The 17,648-nt window shown below is 35.0% G+C and overlaps 2 protein-coding genes and 1 long non-coding RNA gene across 7 annotated transcripts in view; 1 reads left to right on the plus strand and 2 right to left on the minus strand.

Moving 5' to 3' along the window:
- LOC114147043 (uncharacterized) overlaps positions 1–607 on the minus strand; it is an 8,450-nt gene extending 7,843 nt beyond the window's left edge. Inside the window, exons 1-2 of one of the 2 annotated variants that reach the window (XR_003596010.1) lie at positions 388–601; positions 37–274 (exon numbers count right to left, since the gene is read on the minus strand). This is a non-coding gene — a long non-coding RNA (uncharacterized LOC114147043). Of the gene's footprint in view, positions 1–36; positions 275–387 lie in introns of those variants that run through there. The other variant, XR_003596009.1, reaches the window with a different exon arrangement.
- Positions 1–2,874, plus strand: part of LOC114147040 (protein lifeguard 1) — a 6,922-nt gene extending 4,048 nt beyond the window's left edge. For 3 of the 4 annotated variants that reach the window (XM_028021571.1, XM_028021570.1, XM_028021573.1), the window contains 4 exons: positions 49–249; positions 361–489; positions 1,327–1,470; positions 2,463–2,874. In XM_028021571.1, coding sequence (XP_027877372.1) covers positions 49–249; positions 361–489; positions 1,327–1,470; positions 2,463–2,597 — 609 coding nt within the window. In that variant the 3' untranslated portion in view covers positions 2,598–2,874. The remainder of the gene's footprint in view (positions 1–48; positions 250–360; positions 490–1,326; positions 1,471–2,462) is intronic. The other variant, XM_028021572.1, reaches the window with a different exon arrangement.
- On the minus strand, positions 2,667–17,349 carry parp2 (poly (ADP-ribose) polymerase 2). Its single transcript, XM_028021566.1, has 17 exons — positions 17,171–17,349; positions 16,315–16,524; positions 15,390–15,557; positions 15,230–15,300; positions 14,607–14,657; positions 14,312–14,408; positions 13,366–13,441; positions 13,184–13,286; positions 11,857–12,010; positions 11,628–11,766; positions 11,484–11,547; positions 10,709–10,843; positions 7,001–7,128; positions 6,499–6,598; positions 5,424–5,522; positions 5,159–5,283; positions 2,667–4,101 (listed from the first exon to the last, which is right to left on the minus strand). Exons 1-17 carry the CDS (start codon positions 17,241–17,243, stop codon positions 3,942–3,944), a joined length of 1,953 nt encoding a protein of 650 aa, XP_027877367.1. The 5' UTR covers positions 17,244–17,349; the 3' UTR covers positions 2,667–3,941.
- Positions 17,350–17,648: the final 299 nt, after the last annotated feature.

Below are 17,648 nucleotides of genomic sequence, written 5' to 3' on the forward strand. Positions count from 1 at the left end.
CGGTAAAGTCCCAGCTCTAATACACACGTCTCTTACTTTCTCCTGCAGGTGTTTAGCATCCTGACGCTCCAGCTGCTGTTCACCTTTAGCATTGTCTGCGTGTTCACCTTCTCCAGCGTGGTGAAAGAGGCCGTGCAGGAAAACTTGTGGGCCTACCTCAGCTCCTTCATCGTCTTCATCGTGGTGGCCTTCACCCTCAGCTGCTGCAGGTCCTTCAGCCGGCGTCACCCCTGGAACCTCGTGGGGCTGGTGGGCATATTTCTCTCAAAGCAAACTAAATAAATAAATAGGTCAAACAGTAAAGCTGCAAAGCATAGACAACGAGCAAAGTGTGTTATAAAGTGAATTTTCTCGCTGCAGGTTATCGTCACCCTAAGTCTGTCTTACATGGTGGGGACTGTCGCCTCCTTCCACAACACCACCGCGGTGGTCATCACCATGGGGGTGACGCTGGTCATGTCTGTCGCCATTATCGTCTTCGCATCACAGGTTGGCGGTGCTTTTTCATTCAAAAATCTCCTAAATAAGGAAAATTATTATTCCGTCTGTCTGTAATATCGATTTGAGGTCCGTTTGAGGCCTCTTTAGAGCGTCTTGCTAGTTTTTCCGTTGGGATTTGCTGGGGTTGCTAGGTAACGGGCTGGGGTTGCTAGGGAACGGCGCAGCGCCCGCTAATTTGTATCGTTACATTCCGAAGGTTTTTTAAACGACTCAGACAAAAACCTTGACTTATTGCCAGATTTTTTAAGCTGTTTTTAGAAAGCAGTTGAGACACAAATGGAAATACAAAATGATATATTTTTAAATAATACATCCCTGCAAAATACTGATGGGTAGAATGCACAAATCAAGCTACATACACAAAGCTTATATAGATATTCAGCAACTTCATTAATTAGGCGTTATTAAGTTTTTAATTAATAAAAACGTGATTGATTTATTGATTGGTAACTGTGTGTTGTTGGTTATTTTAGGTTGGATTTTAAAATAAGAGGATTTGGCTGCAGCTTCCCTAAATGAAAATTGAACAGAACAGATAAACCAACAGCAAAATGGATTCACACAAAAATAAAAAATACAAAAACAATGAAATAAGAGTAAGAAACTGTACATTAAGGGCAGATTTACAACATAAGACTGTAACAATTTAATTATTAAAAACAGATTTTAAAAAAGTGCAATTGAAAAAACATAATTAAAAACATTTTTAAAAAATCATATATGCCTGTAATCAACATCAATTGCCAGTTTGCAGATCCTGGTTTGCATCCAGCGGCACTAATCTTCAGTGACGTATTTCTGGGTGTCCTTCTGTTCTGCTTTCAGACTCGTTATGATTTCACTCTTTATTATGGCGTCCTATTAATCATGGCTGTAGACGTCTTCATGTTTGGGTTCTTCTGCACCTTCTACTACTCCCACGTGGCCAACATCATTTATGGATGTCTTGGAGCGCTGCTGTATTCTCTGGTAAGAGCATCCCTGCTCTTTTTTATTTTACATAAAAGGCGATCAGAACATTTATGTGTTTATTTATTTAATTTAGTCCCTTATAGCACTCCATACATTCAAATACAGGATACTTACACAGAACCTGCAAGTGATGTTAAAAAATTTACAAGTTATTTTTTTGTCATTTATAGAATATTTTTAATAAACAGAAATCAAATTACTTTTCTGGAACTGAAAGGTTACTTTCCTTGACAAAGTACGTGTGACATTAACAAAACTTAAAGGTTAGTTTTTAATAAGTTAAGGGGCAGTATTATGGAAAATCTACTTTTTGAATTTTATGTAATGCCCCATGTGGCTGGAAAATACATATTACTCCTCCATAACCCAGAAGAATGCAGCACGTGGTTTCTGGATGGTAAATCAACAACAACGCACTTTATCTTTTCCAACAGCCATTGTACAAAACACACAGACCAAACGTCCATCACCATCTTCAACAACTCTTTGAAAAATTTAATTTAATGAGTTACAACAACATTTAATTTAATAAAGTATTTTTTAATTTAAATTTGGAACTCTTCTTCGGTTGCTAGGTAACGGATTAGAGCTGGGCTGGGGTTGCTAGGTAACGGCGCAGTGCTCTTAGATTGTGACTTAACAGTTGGGATGTTCCCCAAAAAGGTTTAACATACTCTGCCTAAAAAATGGCTGGGTGGTTGTTTTTGATTTTTATCTCTTGGGCTGCTTTTAGAAACAGTAGAGACCAAAATGGAAGTATAAAAACATCCAAAATGTGACTTTTTCATAACTGGTCCCCTTTCAATAACAGTTATGGTTATTGATAGGAGTGAGAAATCTCACAAAACTCACAGCCAGGAAAAATGGAAATATTAATATCTCCAGTGACTCTAGGAATGCTGTTTGCATAAATAAGGGAAGTGTTTTAATAATAAAGATGCGGTTCTCTAATTTCTCACCCTGCTTAACTCTTTCCCTTCCTGGCTCAGTTCCTGCTGGTCGACTGTCAGCTGATGATGGGAAAGATGAGCTATCGGCTGAATCCGGAGGAATACGTCAACGCTGCTCTCACCATCTACCTGGACATAATCCTCATCTTCCTCTACCTGCTGGGGAGGAGGTGATACTGTGTAAAACACTACCTAAACCGAAATTATCAAGCATTATAATGTATATAACTCAGCAGCACAATACAATTTTCCCAGGTTTGTTTATTTACACCAAGAAATAAACATCACAAATGATTCTTTTGCATTGTTACACTGTATTTTATTGCATCCATATTGTCTAAAGCTGTTCTTTACTGCATTTGATCACAGAGGTTACATATGTTTTAGAGAAAACGAGCAAAAAAACAAAGAAGGAAGGTAATAAAACAGCTTTTTTTTATAAGGAGGATAATCCCATAAAGAAAAAAACATGAATGAAATATAGTGCAAAAGTTTTTTTTCTTCATCTCAGGCAGAATTTGTTATGTGTAATACACCCACAGTTTAGCTCTACTAACCAAGAAGTAACTTTGAATTAACTTAGTCAACTGCAGCAGCACGGAAATATGGCAAAAAGTTTTACAATTTAAACCTTAACATCCAAACAGAGATTTTAATAATCAAATCTATCAGCTTTAAGGCTTCTGATCATTTTTAGAGAAGAAAGGCTCCTGGGCCAAATGCTGCAATCATTTAAAGCCTTTACATGATTTAAAGAGGCACTGATGGGCTTCCTTATATAAAATCAGATGCAAAAACACAACATCTTACCAATTATTTTTGGTCTGTTTTCTAATGCAAATATCTTAGCACACTTAAAATAAGACAAAGCTAACTTATACTTTTTCAACAAGATATAGGAACTGGTTCAGAGTCAATAATTCCATAATTTTGATAATATTTCCATTTACAGATTATTTCAATTATGACAAAACATTTTTCAAGTGAAATTATCTGTAAGACGAACTAGTATTTTTTCATCAATATTGAAGAATTATTGACTCTAAACAAGCTTCTATATCTTGCTGGAAAGTTACTTTGTTAGTTTTGTCTTATTTGAAGTGTACTAACATGTTTGCACTAAAAAACTAAGCAAAAATACTTGGTAAGATTGAAAGTTTTTGAAGTCTATTTGATTTAAATCTTTATTATACTTCAACTGGAAGTTATTGCTTTCAAAATATCAGCTTGAGCCCCTGACCAATGGTTTGATCAGGAAATAATGTCACTGCACATTTTCTTATAAAAATGTACGACTGGTTGAAATATAATTTTATTCAAATTTTGGGAAACAGTTTTTAAAAAATGCTGCCACATTATTCTCCAAACGGTTGACCAAGTAAACTTTTATGAGTTGACATAAAAACTTCTGAAATCTGCCTAGCAACAGGAGAGTCTTCAAGTCGCCGAACCCACAGTAAAACAGTAAGATTTCCCCAACAGGGCAGTGATCCAGACTGGCCCGGGTCGGACTGGTTTTCACCAGAGAGAGGAGTAGTTAAACTGGATCCGCAGCAGGTACCTCATCCGGGTCTGAGCCGGGTTGTAAACGATGAACTCGTTGTAGAGCAGAGAGTAGCCGTTGGAGTTAGAAACCCCCGTTTTAACGCCGGGACCCATCGGAACCGTCGCTCCGTTGCTGAGGGAGAAAAAAATACAGACAAGGAGTCAGAGGTCATTGGTTTAGACACGTTTATGTTTTTATACTTCATAATTACTTTGTTTTTTCTACTTATTTGTATAGAAAAAAACTGAAGTTGTCATCTCTGGACCTAAAGAGGAACGATCTAGAGTTAGTGTGCAGCTTCAATTACTGCAGCTAGAAACTATAGATCAGATTGGATTCTGACCTGAACATTCAGAGCCACAGAAAGATGGTTACAAAGTCGGCCTTCTATCACCTGAATAACGTTTCCAGGATTAGAGGACTAATGTCCCAGCAAGATCTAGAGAAACTCATCCATGTGTTCATCTTTAGTCACATTGATTACAGCAGCAGTGTCTTTACAGGTCTGCCTAAGCTGATCCAGGATGCTGCTGCTGATGTTCTGACTAAAACCAGGTATATAGAGCCCATCACCCAGTTCTACAGTCCTTACACTGGCTCCCTGTAGCTCAAAAAATAGACTTTAACATACTGTTAGTTTATAAATCACTGAACGGCTTAGCACCACAATACATTAAAGATCTGCTGTTGTCATAGCAACCTTCCAGCCCTCTCAGGTCTTCTGGTCCTGGTTCTGCTCTGCATCCCCAGAACCAAGCATGGAGAAGCAGCATTCAGCTTCTATCCTCAACAAATCTGGAACAAACTTCCAGAAAACTGCAAAACACCCGAAACACTGATTTCCTTTTAAATCAAGACTGTTTAGAGTTGCTGTGCTTTGGAAACATAATAAATGAAACATTGACCAACATTTTTGATGTGAAATGAAAACCAGTAATGTTTCTTACTGGTTTTCTCAATCGTTGACCATATGATGCTTTTTCTGACTGTGTATTTTTCTGTTTTTATGATGTAAAGCGTTTTGAACTGCCTTGTTGCTGAAATGTGCTACACAGATAAACTTGTTGAACTTGACTGATATTTACCTGAAGCGCTTTAACTCAAACATTTACATAAAAAGTAATTGACTGTAAATTTCTTTGCTTGATGGCAGATTTTAAGTTAAATGTGGAGATGTGACAAGACTAACAGCGTGACGGCGTTTTTTGGGTCGGGTCCGGTCACACCCAGGCCCTTGGTGCTGTGTTTTCCTGCAGGCAGCTTATGGGCCTCATAGTCGGCATCCAGCAGCTCGTTACTGTCCCCTAAAGCCACCTGCAGACAAACATGTTGATACATATGACAGAGCTGGGTGTAAAATGTGGGCAAAGCAGCCAACATGACATAAGGCTCAACAAATAAACATTAAAAATGTTTTGGAGAACAAATCTTTTTCTGAAAACACGTTTTCTCACCTCACTCAGCAGCAGCAATCCAACATGGTGGCTCTGGTTGGCGAAACAGTAGTTGGCACTTTTTGACGACATGTCTGCGAAGTAAATCCCTTTACCAAACTGAAGGAGAAAAACCACAAGGTTGAGTTATTTTCTATGTTTTATAATAAATTTAAACCTGCAAAGCGTCTTTATGTCTTCTAGAGAGGTGGAGAAAACTTACATTTCTTCAAAAAATAATAATTTTATTAGATTTGCTTTTCTTTCCTGATACAGTTTTATCTAATTATGTACATTTAAATAAACAGAAAATGTATTTTCCCTTTCTTTTCTATATTTTTCTGACCTCTCTGTGCTTTCATTGTTTTTTATTCAAGCTAAAACTTTGTCTACGTTTGGTTTTCTGCAGGTTTTAAACACAGGATTAAAGGTTGAAATTCCCCTACAAAATGCCTGAACTGTTAAAAAAAAAAGAAAAAAGTCTCTAATTTATGGTAAAATAGAATTTTTCAGCGTAAATACGGCAAAATCTGGCAACCAATTCTGTGGTTGCCAGAATCTTACCGTATTTATATGGTGAAAAAGCTGACGGTATTTTACCATACATTAAAGACATTTTTTTTCTTTTTATAGTTTGACACCCGTTGGAAAATTTTTTTCAAACTTTTCAAGTACAAATAAGTTAAAATGAAAGTAAATAATATGGTATATAATTTATGCGTCAGAAAAATCACTGTGAATGTTTTGGACAGAGGAAGAAATGACATTTGGAAGGAAACACTGGATAAAGGACAAAACATTTGAACAACAAGATATAGAATAAAGTCTTTAAATGCAAATATTTTTGTATACACTTTTTATTTGTATTTTCCTGATAATACTAAATTAAAACTAGATTGTTAAAATTCAGAAAACATGGAGAAATTCTGGCAATAAAAACCAAACTAGTTTATATTTAATGAGGTTTTTGTGCTCAGATTAACAGTTTTTATTTGCAGTTTTTGTTTGATATGAATAATTCTGTAAAATATTGTTTTAAAACAGGGAAAAAAGCTCAAAATTAATGCATTTGTGTGTGAAAGCCTCTTCTTCGTACCATGTAGCCGGTGACGGGGGCCTCAGGCGGCGCCACTCGGAGCCCCTTACTGAGGATCCCGACCCAGTTAGACAGACGGGAGCCGTGCCACAGCAGAGTCCTGGTGCAAACAGAACCACACACATGAACACAGGGATGGCAAAACCCAACATGTGCACTGCAACAGCACAAAACCTAACAACTGTTTTTGGTTTTTAGTGCAAATATCTAAAATATACTGGAAATAAGATTCAACCAACTTCAGCAAGATTTAGGAGCTTGTTTTAAGTAAATAATCGATTGTTCTAGTTCCACTTGTAACTTGGGAAAAATGTCTTGTTATAATTGAGACTAGAACTAGAACTGTTTCATCAATATTAAGGAATTATTGATTTCACTAGTAAGTTAGTTTTGTCTTACTTCAACTGTGCTTGAAACTAAATAAATAAACTTGGTAATATTTTGTGTTTTTGCAGCGTGGAGCAGAAGGAGCCATCTCCAGACTGGTTCTGGCTCGACCCACCTGTTGTGTAAATGAGACAGGAAGTTGTCGCTCTCGCCACCCCGGTCCACTGAGAAGATGTCCAGGACCTTCATGGTGTAGTCGGAGTGAGTGGGAGCGTGAGTGGACTGCAGGTACCGTTCTATCACCTTCACACAAAGACAGGAGGACAGAAATTAAATACATTTGATCAGTAAATCAAAGATTTAAGTTTTGGAAAATTTGTTGTTTTTTCACCATTTTTTGCGCGCTTAAGGCGGCCATCTTGTTTGACAAGCGGGTTTTATGGCTTCTATTTGGACTTTAAATTTAGGTAAACTCCACGATGACGTATTAGGGCCAGGATTAAGCATATCAATACTGTAGCGGCTAAAATCCTATATTTTAGGCTACTGGTTGTTATGCTTGAAAGGCGTTGGTCTTACGTGCGTTCAGTAGAGATTTATCATGCCGATCTTTAGTTTGACTTATAAAAAGGTCATTTATTGTACAGAACAATGTCCATTGTTTTGCTACTTTCATGTAGTTACACGTAAATTCGACATCAAACCCAAACCAAACACAGTAGAAAACTGTTGCCTCTTCCCATCAACAACACCTGAACAGAATCAGGGTTGACCTTAAATACCCATCCCCCATCAGACACACAGAACTCAAAATGAAATTCACCCCCTGGTGGCGATAAACACAGAAAAGGATAAATGGCTCCTACAAATACTTTTATTATCACAATAATTATTGAGATAAACAATAATATTGTTTTTTTTGACCATATTCAAATAATGTATTAACAATAGCATAATAATGTTCTCAAATAAAGTTTAATTTTGTATAAAACATGCCACACTGAACTACAACAGAAAGACTGGAAGATATTTTAAATATCCAAAATAAAATACAACAAAGTAATAAATAAAAGGGAAATGAAAATCAAACACAACCAAAACAAGAAATAAAATGCATTATGAAGTCTCTGTAAATAAAATTGCCCTACAAAAAAAAAATCAATCATGAGAATGTAAATTATTGAGCTCATTTTAATTTATCATATGATTGACTGATTAATTTTGACAGGCATAGCCAGGATAAAAATCTGTTTTTATAATGTTTATTTAATTAAAAAATGGGAATAATGTCATAGTATTACAAGAGTAAAGTTGTACAACAATAGAGTTGAAATAACGCCAGAATAAAGTCAAATTATTAGGAGAATGAAGTAGTAATTTTATGAGAACTCCAACATGAAAAATAAAACCTTTTATGAGTAATGTTGAGTATCTTTTGAGTTTATACTTTGGTATTTATTTTACAGATAAGGAAATACTTAATCATTTAACACATCAGCATCAAATTACTATCAATAGCAAGGCTTTGAAACAACTGAGCAAACAAACGTGTTTATTTTTAAAACCAAGTTAACTTTTTTGTAATTTTAAAATGTTTTTCTAGTAAAATTGGGTCTTTATTCTGCTAAAATTATGACTATTATGACATGAAATTTTCTTAAGCAGATCCAGAGTGAAGCTACAGTGGAATCTGAGATAGATATGTTTTACATTGTTTTCTGTGTCCACATATTTTCTTAAATTATGTTTAAGAAAATAACTTAAAATTATTCACATAAAAAATTCTCATAACTTGGCCCAAATACGGCGTTATACAAATCAAAGATATATTTGAAATAAAAGAAACTTTTTGAAAGTATTTTCTGTCATTTGTAATTTATTTTTTACAAAAAAAGCGAGATTGGTATAAGACAATCTCAGATTTTATTTTTAAGTCATTTCGCCCAGCCCTAATTTCTGTGTTTGCCAAATAAACATGGAAGAACAAATCTGAAATAAACAAGATCCTCCTTCTCTTCCTGTTATTTATTGTATTTTCTACAATAAATAACAGATGTGAGGAATAAAAGCCTCATCACGGTCCTAAAACTAATTTCTTTCCCCTTCCTGTCAAAGTCTGGAGTCAAACAAACCACATTTTTGCTCCTCATTCTTTGAAGAGTGGAAGAAAGTGCCACAAAAAGCCTGCGGTTGCACCATTTCTGTCACGTAAACAGATTATATTTTTGCTTGAGGTTTAAAGACATGATTTTGAGTCTCTTCAGTCAATAAAAATTCTCTAAACAATGAGCTCTAACATGCCGCAAACAGATTGTTAAGCAGTTCTTTAACATTATTTCTAGAAACTAATTCGCTTTTTGAGAAATCACAGCCTCGTCGCTGCACAATTAATAACCTTTACAGTACATATAAATATTTCATAAGGCAGGTAATTATGCCTGGATTATTCTGGCTGAAAAAAAATAAGAAAAAAAGATTAAGCTATGCATTTGACTGCACTAAAATTGTGTTATAATTTATATTACCAAATTTCTTCAAAGAGTTGTAGATCCTGATGGCTATGAGCATGAAGGATCTCCTGCAGCAGTCTGTGTTACAGAGACTCGGAGGAAGCTTCTGACTGAAGACACTCTGTTGTTGTATGACCGTCTCATGAAAAGGATGCTCAGGATTTATTTTTATATTTTGCATGAAATAAATATTCCTTTTCCTCTAAATGATGAGTTAGAACAGAAATATTTGTTGCTAATATCAGACGTTTCTTTTAGTTTGTCTGGTGGGAGCAGACTACTTTCTAAAACTGATTTTTATACTTAATGAAATAGGAAATCTACTGATGGCCTATTTCATGAACTTAAACAATACAAAACATGGTAATGAATGCATTAAATTTTATTTGGATAATTTAGATTCAGCTATCAATTAATAAGAAAAACATTAAACAATTGAAAGTGGGACTTCATCAAGCAATAAATCATTTTAAAGAAAACTATTCATATTTACAAGATGTTAATGCGTTAATTTAAATTAATTAGTTACATTGATTTTAATGCAATTAATCGCCTTTTTTTTTACATAGAAAAATCCCAAATAGGAACTTTTGTGTTGTGTTTCTGGTACGCCCGCTAATCTGATGCACAGGAGACATCCGTAAACAAGAGCGATAGATGACAGAACCGCTTTTCTTGGCCGACTGGAGGCTAATTTTTGCTTCAAAAAAACGATCTGACTGGCTGCTGGTAAATACTCTATTTATGTTCAAATTGTGCTAAAATAAGTCAGTCGATCAGCGAAGCTATCAAAAACTAAAATAGCATCTCAGTGCTAAACATGGTGCGGTTAGCAAAGTCTACGCTAAAGTCAGCGTCCACAGTTCACATTTCTAAAAAATTAGTTTTTTAAAAAAAATTGCACTTTACATCAATCTGATGGTTGAATAACCTAAATAACATTAAAAACATTTGTTACTGTGCTCATGTGACTTTTTATTCAATAATTTAGCAGCAAAAAAGGGTTTCGAATTGAAAATGATTGAATATTTGATTAAAATACAATTAATTTATTCCAATCCTAAATTAATTTGACTAAAATTTTAATCAAGTCCCACCACTAATCATATTATGTGCATATAATTGACTGTCATAAGCTGTGCAGCAAGTCAATCACCTTTTGCTACAGCAGCGTTAGCTCCCCCTGCTGGCCACAATGAGAATATACATAGCACATTTAGATAATGAGAAGAAAGTTTACTATAAAGTAATAAATTCAAGTTATCTTTAAACTAGTCAACAGGTAAAATAAATATTTGATGGGTTATTTATTTACTGGATTTTGACGCTCTTTGTATTTGATCATTTCAGGGTAATTATTGAACTTAACCAACCTTGAACTCATGGCTGCTCTGGTCCAAAGGCTCCAGTTGGCACTGCAGGGCGTGATACTGCCTGTCCAAAGGATGCTCGTCACTGTCTGCATTGGACTCGGCCATTTTCACTGCTATCTGGATGTCACTCAGCGCCTTAAACAAAATATTAGACAAAATGATTAGGGATGCACCGATCCACTTTCTTCACTTCTGATACCGATATCTGAGGCTCGTTGGCCGATACCGATCCGATACAGAAAAACTGCGCTGAACTGACTTAAAATTGTACTTTTTTAAATAACACAGATATAAATGTACTGAATTACACATTTATTTGACAACTCTGGACCAGAACAGCTCATTTAAATACAGCAGTAGCTTCACAAGCTTGGTCAAAAACAACACAAGACAAGGAAAGCACTGCAAAAACACACAATCTTAAGTATGTTTGGTCTAGTTTCTAGTGAAAATATCTTGGTACAATTAAAATACGACAAAACTAACTTACAAGTAACTTTTCATTAAGTAAAAAGTGTTTGCTTTAAGTAAATAATTCCTTACTATTATTATTTTTTTTTTAACGTACTAGTTCCACTGGCAGATTATTTCAACATGGGAAAGATATCTTATTAAGTGAAATAATCTGAAATAATTTGTTCAGTCAGTGTAACTAGAAGAATAAAAGCCAGAGTAAAATAAATATTATAGAAACTGAAACGGACAAAAAAAAACAGGTTGACTATTTTAATCAAACATGTAAAAAATAAACTGCAACAAATCAGAAATATTTTACCTCCAACAGAGCAATTTTTTCCTTCAGTTCTTCTTCTGAGCGAATCACTGGAGGCGTTTTTAACCTGGAAATTTATTTTCTTTTAGTTTCCAAACACCAAAACAGACAAATGTTTTCTTTGCAGGGTTATTTCATGCTTCTTACCCAAAGTCATGCGGGATACGGGTGTAAAACTGGTTGCAGGCTTCCAGCAGCTCCTTATTGCTTCCCTTCTTCTTCAAGCACGACTCGATTCTCTTCAGGGCTTCGTATCCTGCACGGATCTGCTCCGAGGTCAGCTTTCCTGCAGGTAGAAACACAAACGGTTTTTAACAATCCATTCCAGTGTACTTTAAGACTGAGTTATTTATTTTTTTCCCTAAGTGTGGCAGACCAAGAGGAGCTTTTCTGGTGTCAAACTTCATCTCCAGCACACACTCCTCCATGGCTCTGAGGTCACAGATGAGTTCGAGGAGCGACTGGAGCTTCGCTTCCAGCTTGGAGGGCTGTTTTCTGGGCGCGACGTCGACTGTGGTGATGTTCTCCTCCTGGGACAAAACAAAAAAAAGGTTTGTTTTATATATTTCAGACTGGCTTTGTTCATACATCATCAGATTTACTGTGGGTAATATGACTGCAGTTACCAGACTTCTTAAAGATTTGTCATTTTGTTCTAATCAAATTTCCAAAATTAACAAGCCTTTGCATTCAATTTACAATAAGAAATTTGGCAGATATTTAAATATTTCAGACTTAAAATATCAAAGCTGGAATAAAATGATAGTAAAGACATAAGAAAGAAACATAAGGATGAAAGGAATAACATAAAGGACATAAGAAATTATAATATATAAGGAAATACACAAGAAAGTAAGTAAAGAAGGAAGGACAAGGGAAAGAAAGAAGAGAAAGAAAGCACTGCAACTATCTCAGTAGACTTGAAATAAAACAAAACTAACTTACAAGTAACTTTTCAGCAAGAAATATGAGATTGTTTTAAGTAAATAATTCCTTCATATTAATAAAAAAAAGTACCGATACAGCTGGCAGATTATTTCACTTATAACATGGTAAAATATCTGCTAGTGAAAGTAATACTTTTATTTATTAATATTAAGGAATTTTGTAACAAAGTCCTATTTCTTGCTGAAAAGTTACTTGTTAGTTTTGTTTTATTTCAAGATATTTGCACTAGAAACTGAAGCACAAATACTTTTTTACGAGAAGGAAGAAAGGACAAAAGTGAGGAATGAAGGACATGAGAGAAAGGAAAGAAATTAAATACAAGAGAAAGTTACAGGAGGACACAAGAAAGGAGTGGAAGGACATAAAAGATAAAGAAAAGATGGGAAAACACAAGGAAGAAAAGAAGAGAGAGAAAAACAACAGTAAATATAAGGATGGAATGGACAGAGGATGCAAAGAAAGAAGAATTATATAAATAAAAAGGAGGGAAAGAAAAGGACAATGAAAGGAAATACACAAAGATAAAAGGACCTCAGGAATAATGAAACATTTAGAAAGTAGGATAAAAAATAAACTTCCAACTCTGCTGTTACACAGTTATTTTGTTTTTTCAAGCCTAGACAGATCTGGAAAATATTCAAAACCGAAACTTTTCCAGACATTTTTTTAAAACTCTTTCAATAAAACTCTGTGAAAGTGAAAATACTGAAATGCAGCCAGATCACTGTGGACTGTGTGAACCGGTAGAGACGCACCTTCTCGTTAGCGGCGTAGTCCATGAGCACCAGGTCATATTTTCCGGCTACTTTCTCAAAACGTTCCCTGTGATCCCACTCGTTCTTTGTCTTATCCAAGAACCTGCAGCAACATTTCAAAGATTCACTCAGAGCGGCGTTTCCCGAAGCTTCTAGGAAACTTTTTAATCAGATAATCTCACTTTTTCTTGAAGATGTCTTTAGCTTTCAGCAGATCTGCCCCGCAGGGTGTGAGGCTGTTCTGACCCACTTTACCCACTGTGGAAACACAAGCGATTAAGAAATGTATCCTGTCAGCTCTGCTGGTCAGCAGGAGAACTGGAAAGAGTGATTATTTTAGTAATCTATCACTTTATCCAGTATTTCCATTTCATTTATTTAATTTTGAAAACAAGAGAAAAGATGAGCAAACATAACTAAGAACAGAATATTTAGCTTACCTCTACCTTTTTGTTTTAAAAGAACACATTAACATTTATTTAATCCTACCCCATATCTCAATTTAATGAAATATATTATTTATTCACTCAATAATTGTTGCTATTTTCTGGTAATTTTGACGATAAATTGGATAAAAATGGCTAATTTTTAATTTAACCATATAAGGTTTTTTTACACAATATTTGAGATGCCTTAAAATATTAAAATAAGCAATAAAGTAATTACTTTACTAATAAAACAAACATCTTACTGCCTAAAATAACACAGCATTGCTTTAATAACACTTTCTCATTTATAGAAAAGGATCTGCAGCTAAAAAATACTATCTACAAATATTTTAATAATTTTTTTATTAATAAACGGACAGCAAAGGTGATTAGTGGGATATTTTTTGCAGATTTTGAATCAGGTGAAGCTAAAAATGCCACTTTTTAGCAAATAGTTCTGGGTAAAACATATTTACAGACAAAGAATGTCTTTAATCTTAAATGCAAAATGTATTTATTCTTTGTACAGTTTTGGCTTAATTGCAGCTCTGACTGTTGTTCTTCCAGCAAACTGACATTTTCAGAGTCTCTTTACTCCTGTTAATGATTAATTAATTGCTAAATTAGCTCATAACTAATTCAATAATTAATCACAGTTAATCTGATTAATCGTTTGAGTCCTGGTGAGCAGCGGACTCACCTCGGCCCCATCTCATCCAGACGCTGTAAGCCTTGGCGCCGCCGTCCTCCAGCAGCTGGATCAGGTAATATTTATTGTTGTTAAACTGCAGGTTGGTCTGCCAGGCAACACAGAAAATAACAAATAAATGCAAGTAAAACCACAAAATTTAATGAATTAAAAATTTTTTATGAGAATCAAAAGGTTCTGTTACAAAAAACAACCAAAAAACACAAAACAAAACAAAAGAGGGCATTTTTTTAAAAAGCTGCGGGTTGAAGCAGAAGTAAATGAGGTTTATTTTTCAGTATTTTACCTGGTTCAGCATCACATCGTAAACATCATTTCCTTCACTGTAAACATGAGCCTGAAAGGGAAACATGAAGAATGTTTAAAAAGACAAAAATCTGCAAATTCTTAAATAGTTTTTAGAAACAAAAATTGTTTTGCATGTTTGCAATTTTATTTGAGCTTCTCCTCCTGAAGTGGCAGATGTGGGAGTGTCTCAAACGGGACATTTCTTAAATATTTTTGAATATTTAGAGAGAAAAAGGAAAAAAGAATGATAACAACAACAGGACAAAACTTTTACAGAACTGATACTGAAAACAAACAGGAAGCAAGTACAGAAATTACAGCAATTACTTGAAAAAAGATTAATTTACATATAAACTTAAAATTATGCATCATCCCCTTTTAATCCAGAACTGGAATCATGACTAATTTTGATTGTGTAGGATAAACTCGTATTTTCTTATCTATATTTTCTAGATATATTTTCTTACTAAAGGCAAAAAATAATTTAAAATATTTTGAGTTAAAATCATCTTCATTGACACATTCCTCTGACTTCAGAAGAATCCGTGACACATTTTTGAACCTGCAGGTGTGAAACCACAGTCAGTGGTGTAACATCTGGTTTGTACACAGGAAACGCACCTTTCCCAGTTTAGCTTTGCATTCGAAGTCCACTGGAGCTTTGCCCTTCATCACCACCGTCCTCACCACCTCTGGGCAGAAAAAACACATCAGATACATTCCTGATGATCATTTCTCAGCTCTAGTTTCATAGTTAAAGCTCTGACTTTTTATATTTTACCTTCAGTTTTTATTTCCTCTTTAGGCATTTCTTTGGTTTTTGCTGCACTCTTGCTCTGTCCTCTTCTCCTCTTAGCTGCCGGCTGCTCCGCTGTCTCCTCCTCTTCCTCTTTGACTTGAACTGAATCTCCATTTTCAGCCACCACGTCACCGGCTTCATTTAAACTCTCTAAATTCAAGAAGACAAAAAAAGATATAAATTCAACCTACCTATCTACACTCTACATAATGTAAATTTATGTTTCTTTTTCTACTTTCAGAATTACCTTTAACACAAGGTAGGGATTTAAAAAAATAATTTGGGAGTTGGAAAGCACCTTGTAGTGGCATCTACATGTCTGAACATACAAAAAACTAATTTGCGTCTTTAATTATAAACTTTTAATACAAGTATTAACAATAAAGCTACAAACGCTGATGTATGTGATACGCTCTGCAGATATTTGCACTTCTGCCTTTAACACATTATATTTGGACTTAAGCGTTAGAACCAGCGTAGAGAAAATATTTCTAAGTATCTGTTTCCTGCTATGTCTGAAAATACTAACATGACATGTATTCCTGTCTTTCCAATTTTGAAAAAGGATGAGAGAAATAAGAAAGTGATTGGTTGCTAGTGAGATTTTCAAATTGCTTTTAAAAGTTCAAACCTGTACTTGTTGCTGATTAGGTTTCGCAATTTTTACATTTTAGTGAACTATATACTGCACTTTTCTGTTTGTTTACACTTTAGAATTAAAGAAACTACTTGAAACTCTATTGAAACAATGTTATTTTACCTGTTTTCCACGCATTTGAAAAACTAAACTTCTGAGCTTTCAGATTATTGTAGCATATGACAGCTAAAAATAAAAAAGCAATAAATGAATATTTTCTTAGGTAGAAGGATAAAGATTCACTGAAGCAGTAAAAAGATGGATACTTACCTGTTTTTACTATCTGAGAGCGAATCTTTCTCTTGTACTTTGTCGTAGGATTAATCTGGACCATTTTCTTCAGATCAACTTCATATTTCTTCCCTGCGCCAAGAGTCAGAGTGACCGAAGTCTTTCCTGATGAGGAAGCTGAGTCCAGCATGGAGCCCACTTCATCTGGGTACCGTTCCCACTGCCCGTCATCTCCTTTCCACTGCCACACTGAGCACAAACAGGAGTCAGGACAGGTGGGTGGAGTTTATCTCAGTTTATTTACTGATTTATAATTAAGGCATTCAGCAAAACTCCAAACACAATTAATTTAAATATAAATTAATATTGCACAATATAGTCTAAAGCTGATTAATTCTACATTTCTGCCTGAAATCATGTTGTCAATGGTGTTTATTTAAGGTAAATCTGACTCGATACGTCCAGTTTTCTTTTTTATATGTTTTAAAATAAAATTAAAAACCTTTCAAGACTTCAAGAAAAAGGTGATGAGCATATAGCAGTTTGCACAAGCTGAAACTCCAAAACATTGTTGGTACAAAATTATAGGCTTAATATTTTTTGTAAATCTTTATATCTGGACATTTCAGTCATTTTCCCCCAATTAGCAATTTATTAACTGTATTAATATAAACGTAAAAATAGGTTTCTGGCAGAGTGATTGTGAAAGTGGATGGTATGAAGAGCACTTTGCAGATAAAGTAGTTTATTTCTGTCCAAATTGAAGGTTCAGACCCTTGTCTCAATAGTTACTGCGTCCAGCTCTTTGTTATGATCTCACTGTTGCTTGTCCCGTCATGTCTGGACATTCAGAAATAACCGCTGGCTTCCTTCCTAGCTAAAAACAAACACCAACCTGTCTTTGTCGGGACTTCCTCGTTTTCTACGGTACTCTGGCTTTTATTTCTGGAACCCCTGGTTCTCCTCATTATGTACTAGATAATTTTATAATTTAGGTGATGGTAGTAAAGGTCCAGAGGCGACAACACAGAGCGCGAAACTCCGCTACTGCTTCCTGGACTTGTCGGAGATCGTAGTGAAGCTCGTTTAGGGAGAAGATGACTCACTTCGCAGGCAGACGCGACTGTTTATGCAGTTACCTTGACAACAACACTATCTGAAACCAGTCTTGCTGCATCGTTTTTTATATTCGGAGTAAAAAACTACATTTTGGTTGATTTATTAACATAACAAAAGTGATATGTTTTTTAAAGAAAACAAACTACTTTGCAAAGAAACCGTAAAACTGCGTTGTTTCCATTCAATCGCAATATCTTCCGAGAATTTAGGGAAGAGTGAGTCCTCTTTGTATTTGTTTCGTAGTAGGAACAAAA

This window comes from Xiphophorus couchianus, chromosome 6 (assembly GCF_001444195.1).
Source record: "Xiphophorus couchianus chromosome 6, X_couchianus-1.0, whole genome shotgun sequence".
Taxonomy (NCBI): domain Eukaryota; kingdom Metazoa; phylum Chordata; class Actinopteri; order Cyprinodontiformes; family Poeciliidae; genus Xiphophorus; species Xiphophorus couchianus.

What these genes read in the sequence shown, in the direction of transcription:
- parp2 (XM_028021566.1), bottom strand. Translation starts at nt 17,243, where the DNA reads ATGAGGAGAACCAGGGGTTCCAGAAATAAAAGCCAGAGTACCGTAGAA. An exon ending in ACGATGTGATGCTGAACCAG is followed by an intron (nt 14,409 to 14,606) that starts GTAAAATACTGA and finishes GTTGCCTGGCAG; the next exon opens with ACCAACCTGCAGTTTAACAA. An exon ending in AAAAAATTGCTCTGTTGGAG is followed by an intron (nt 10,844 to 11,483) that starts GTAAAATATTTC and finishes ATTTTGTTTAAG; the next exon opens with GCGCTGAGTGACATCCAGAT.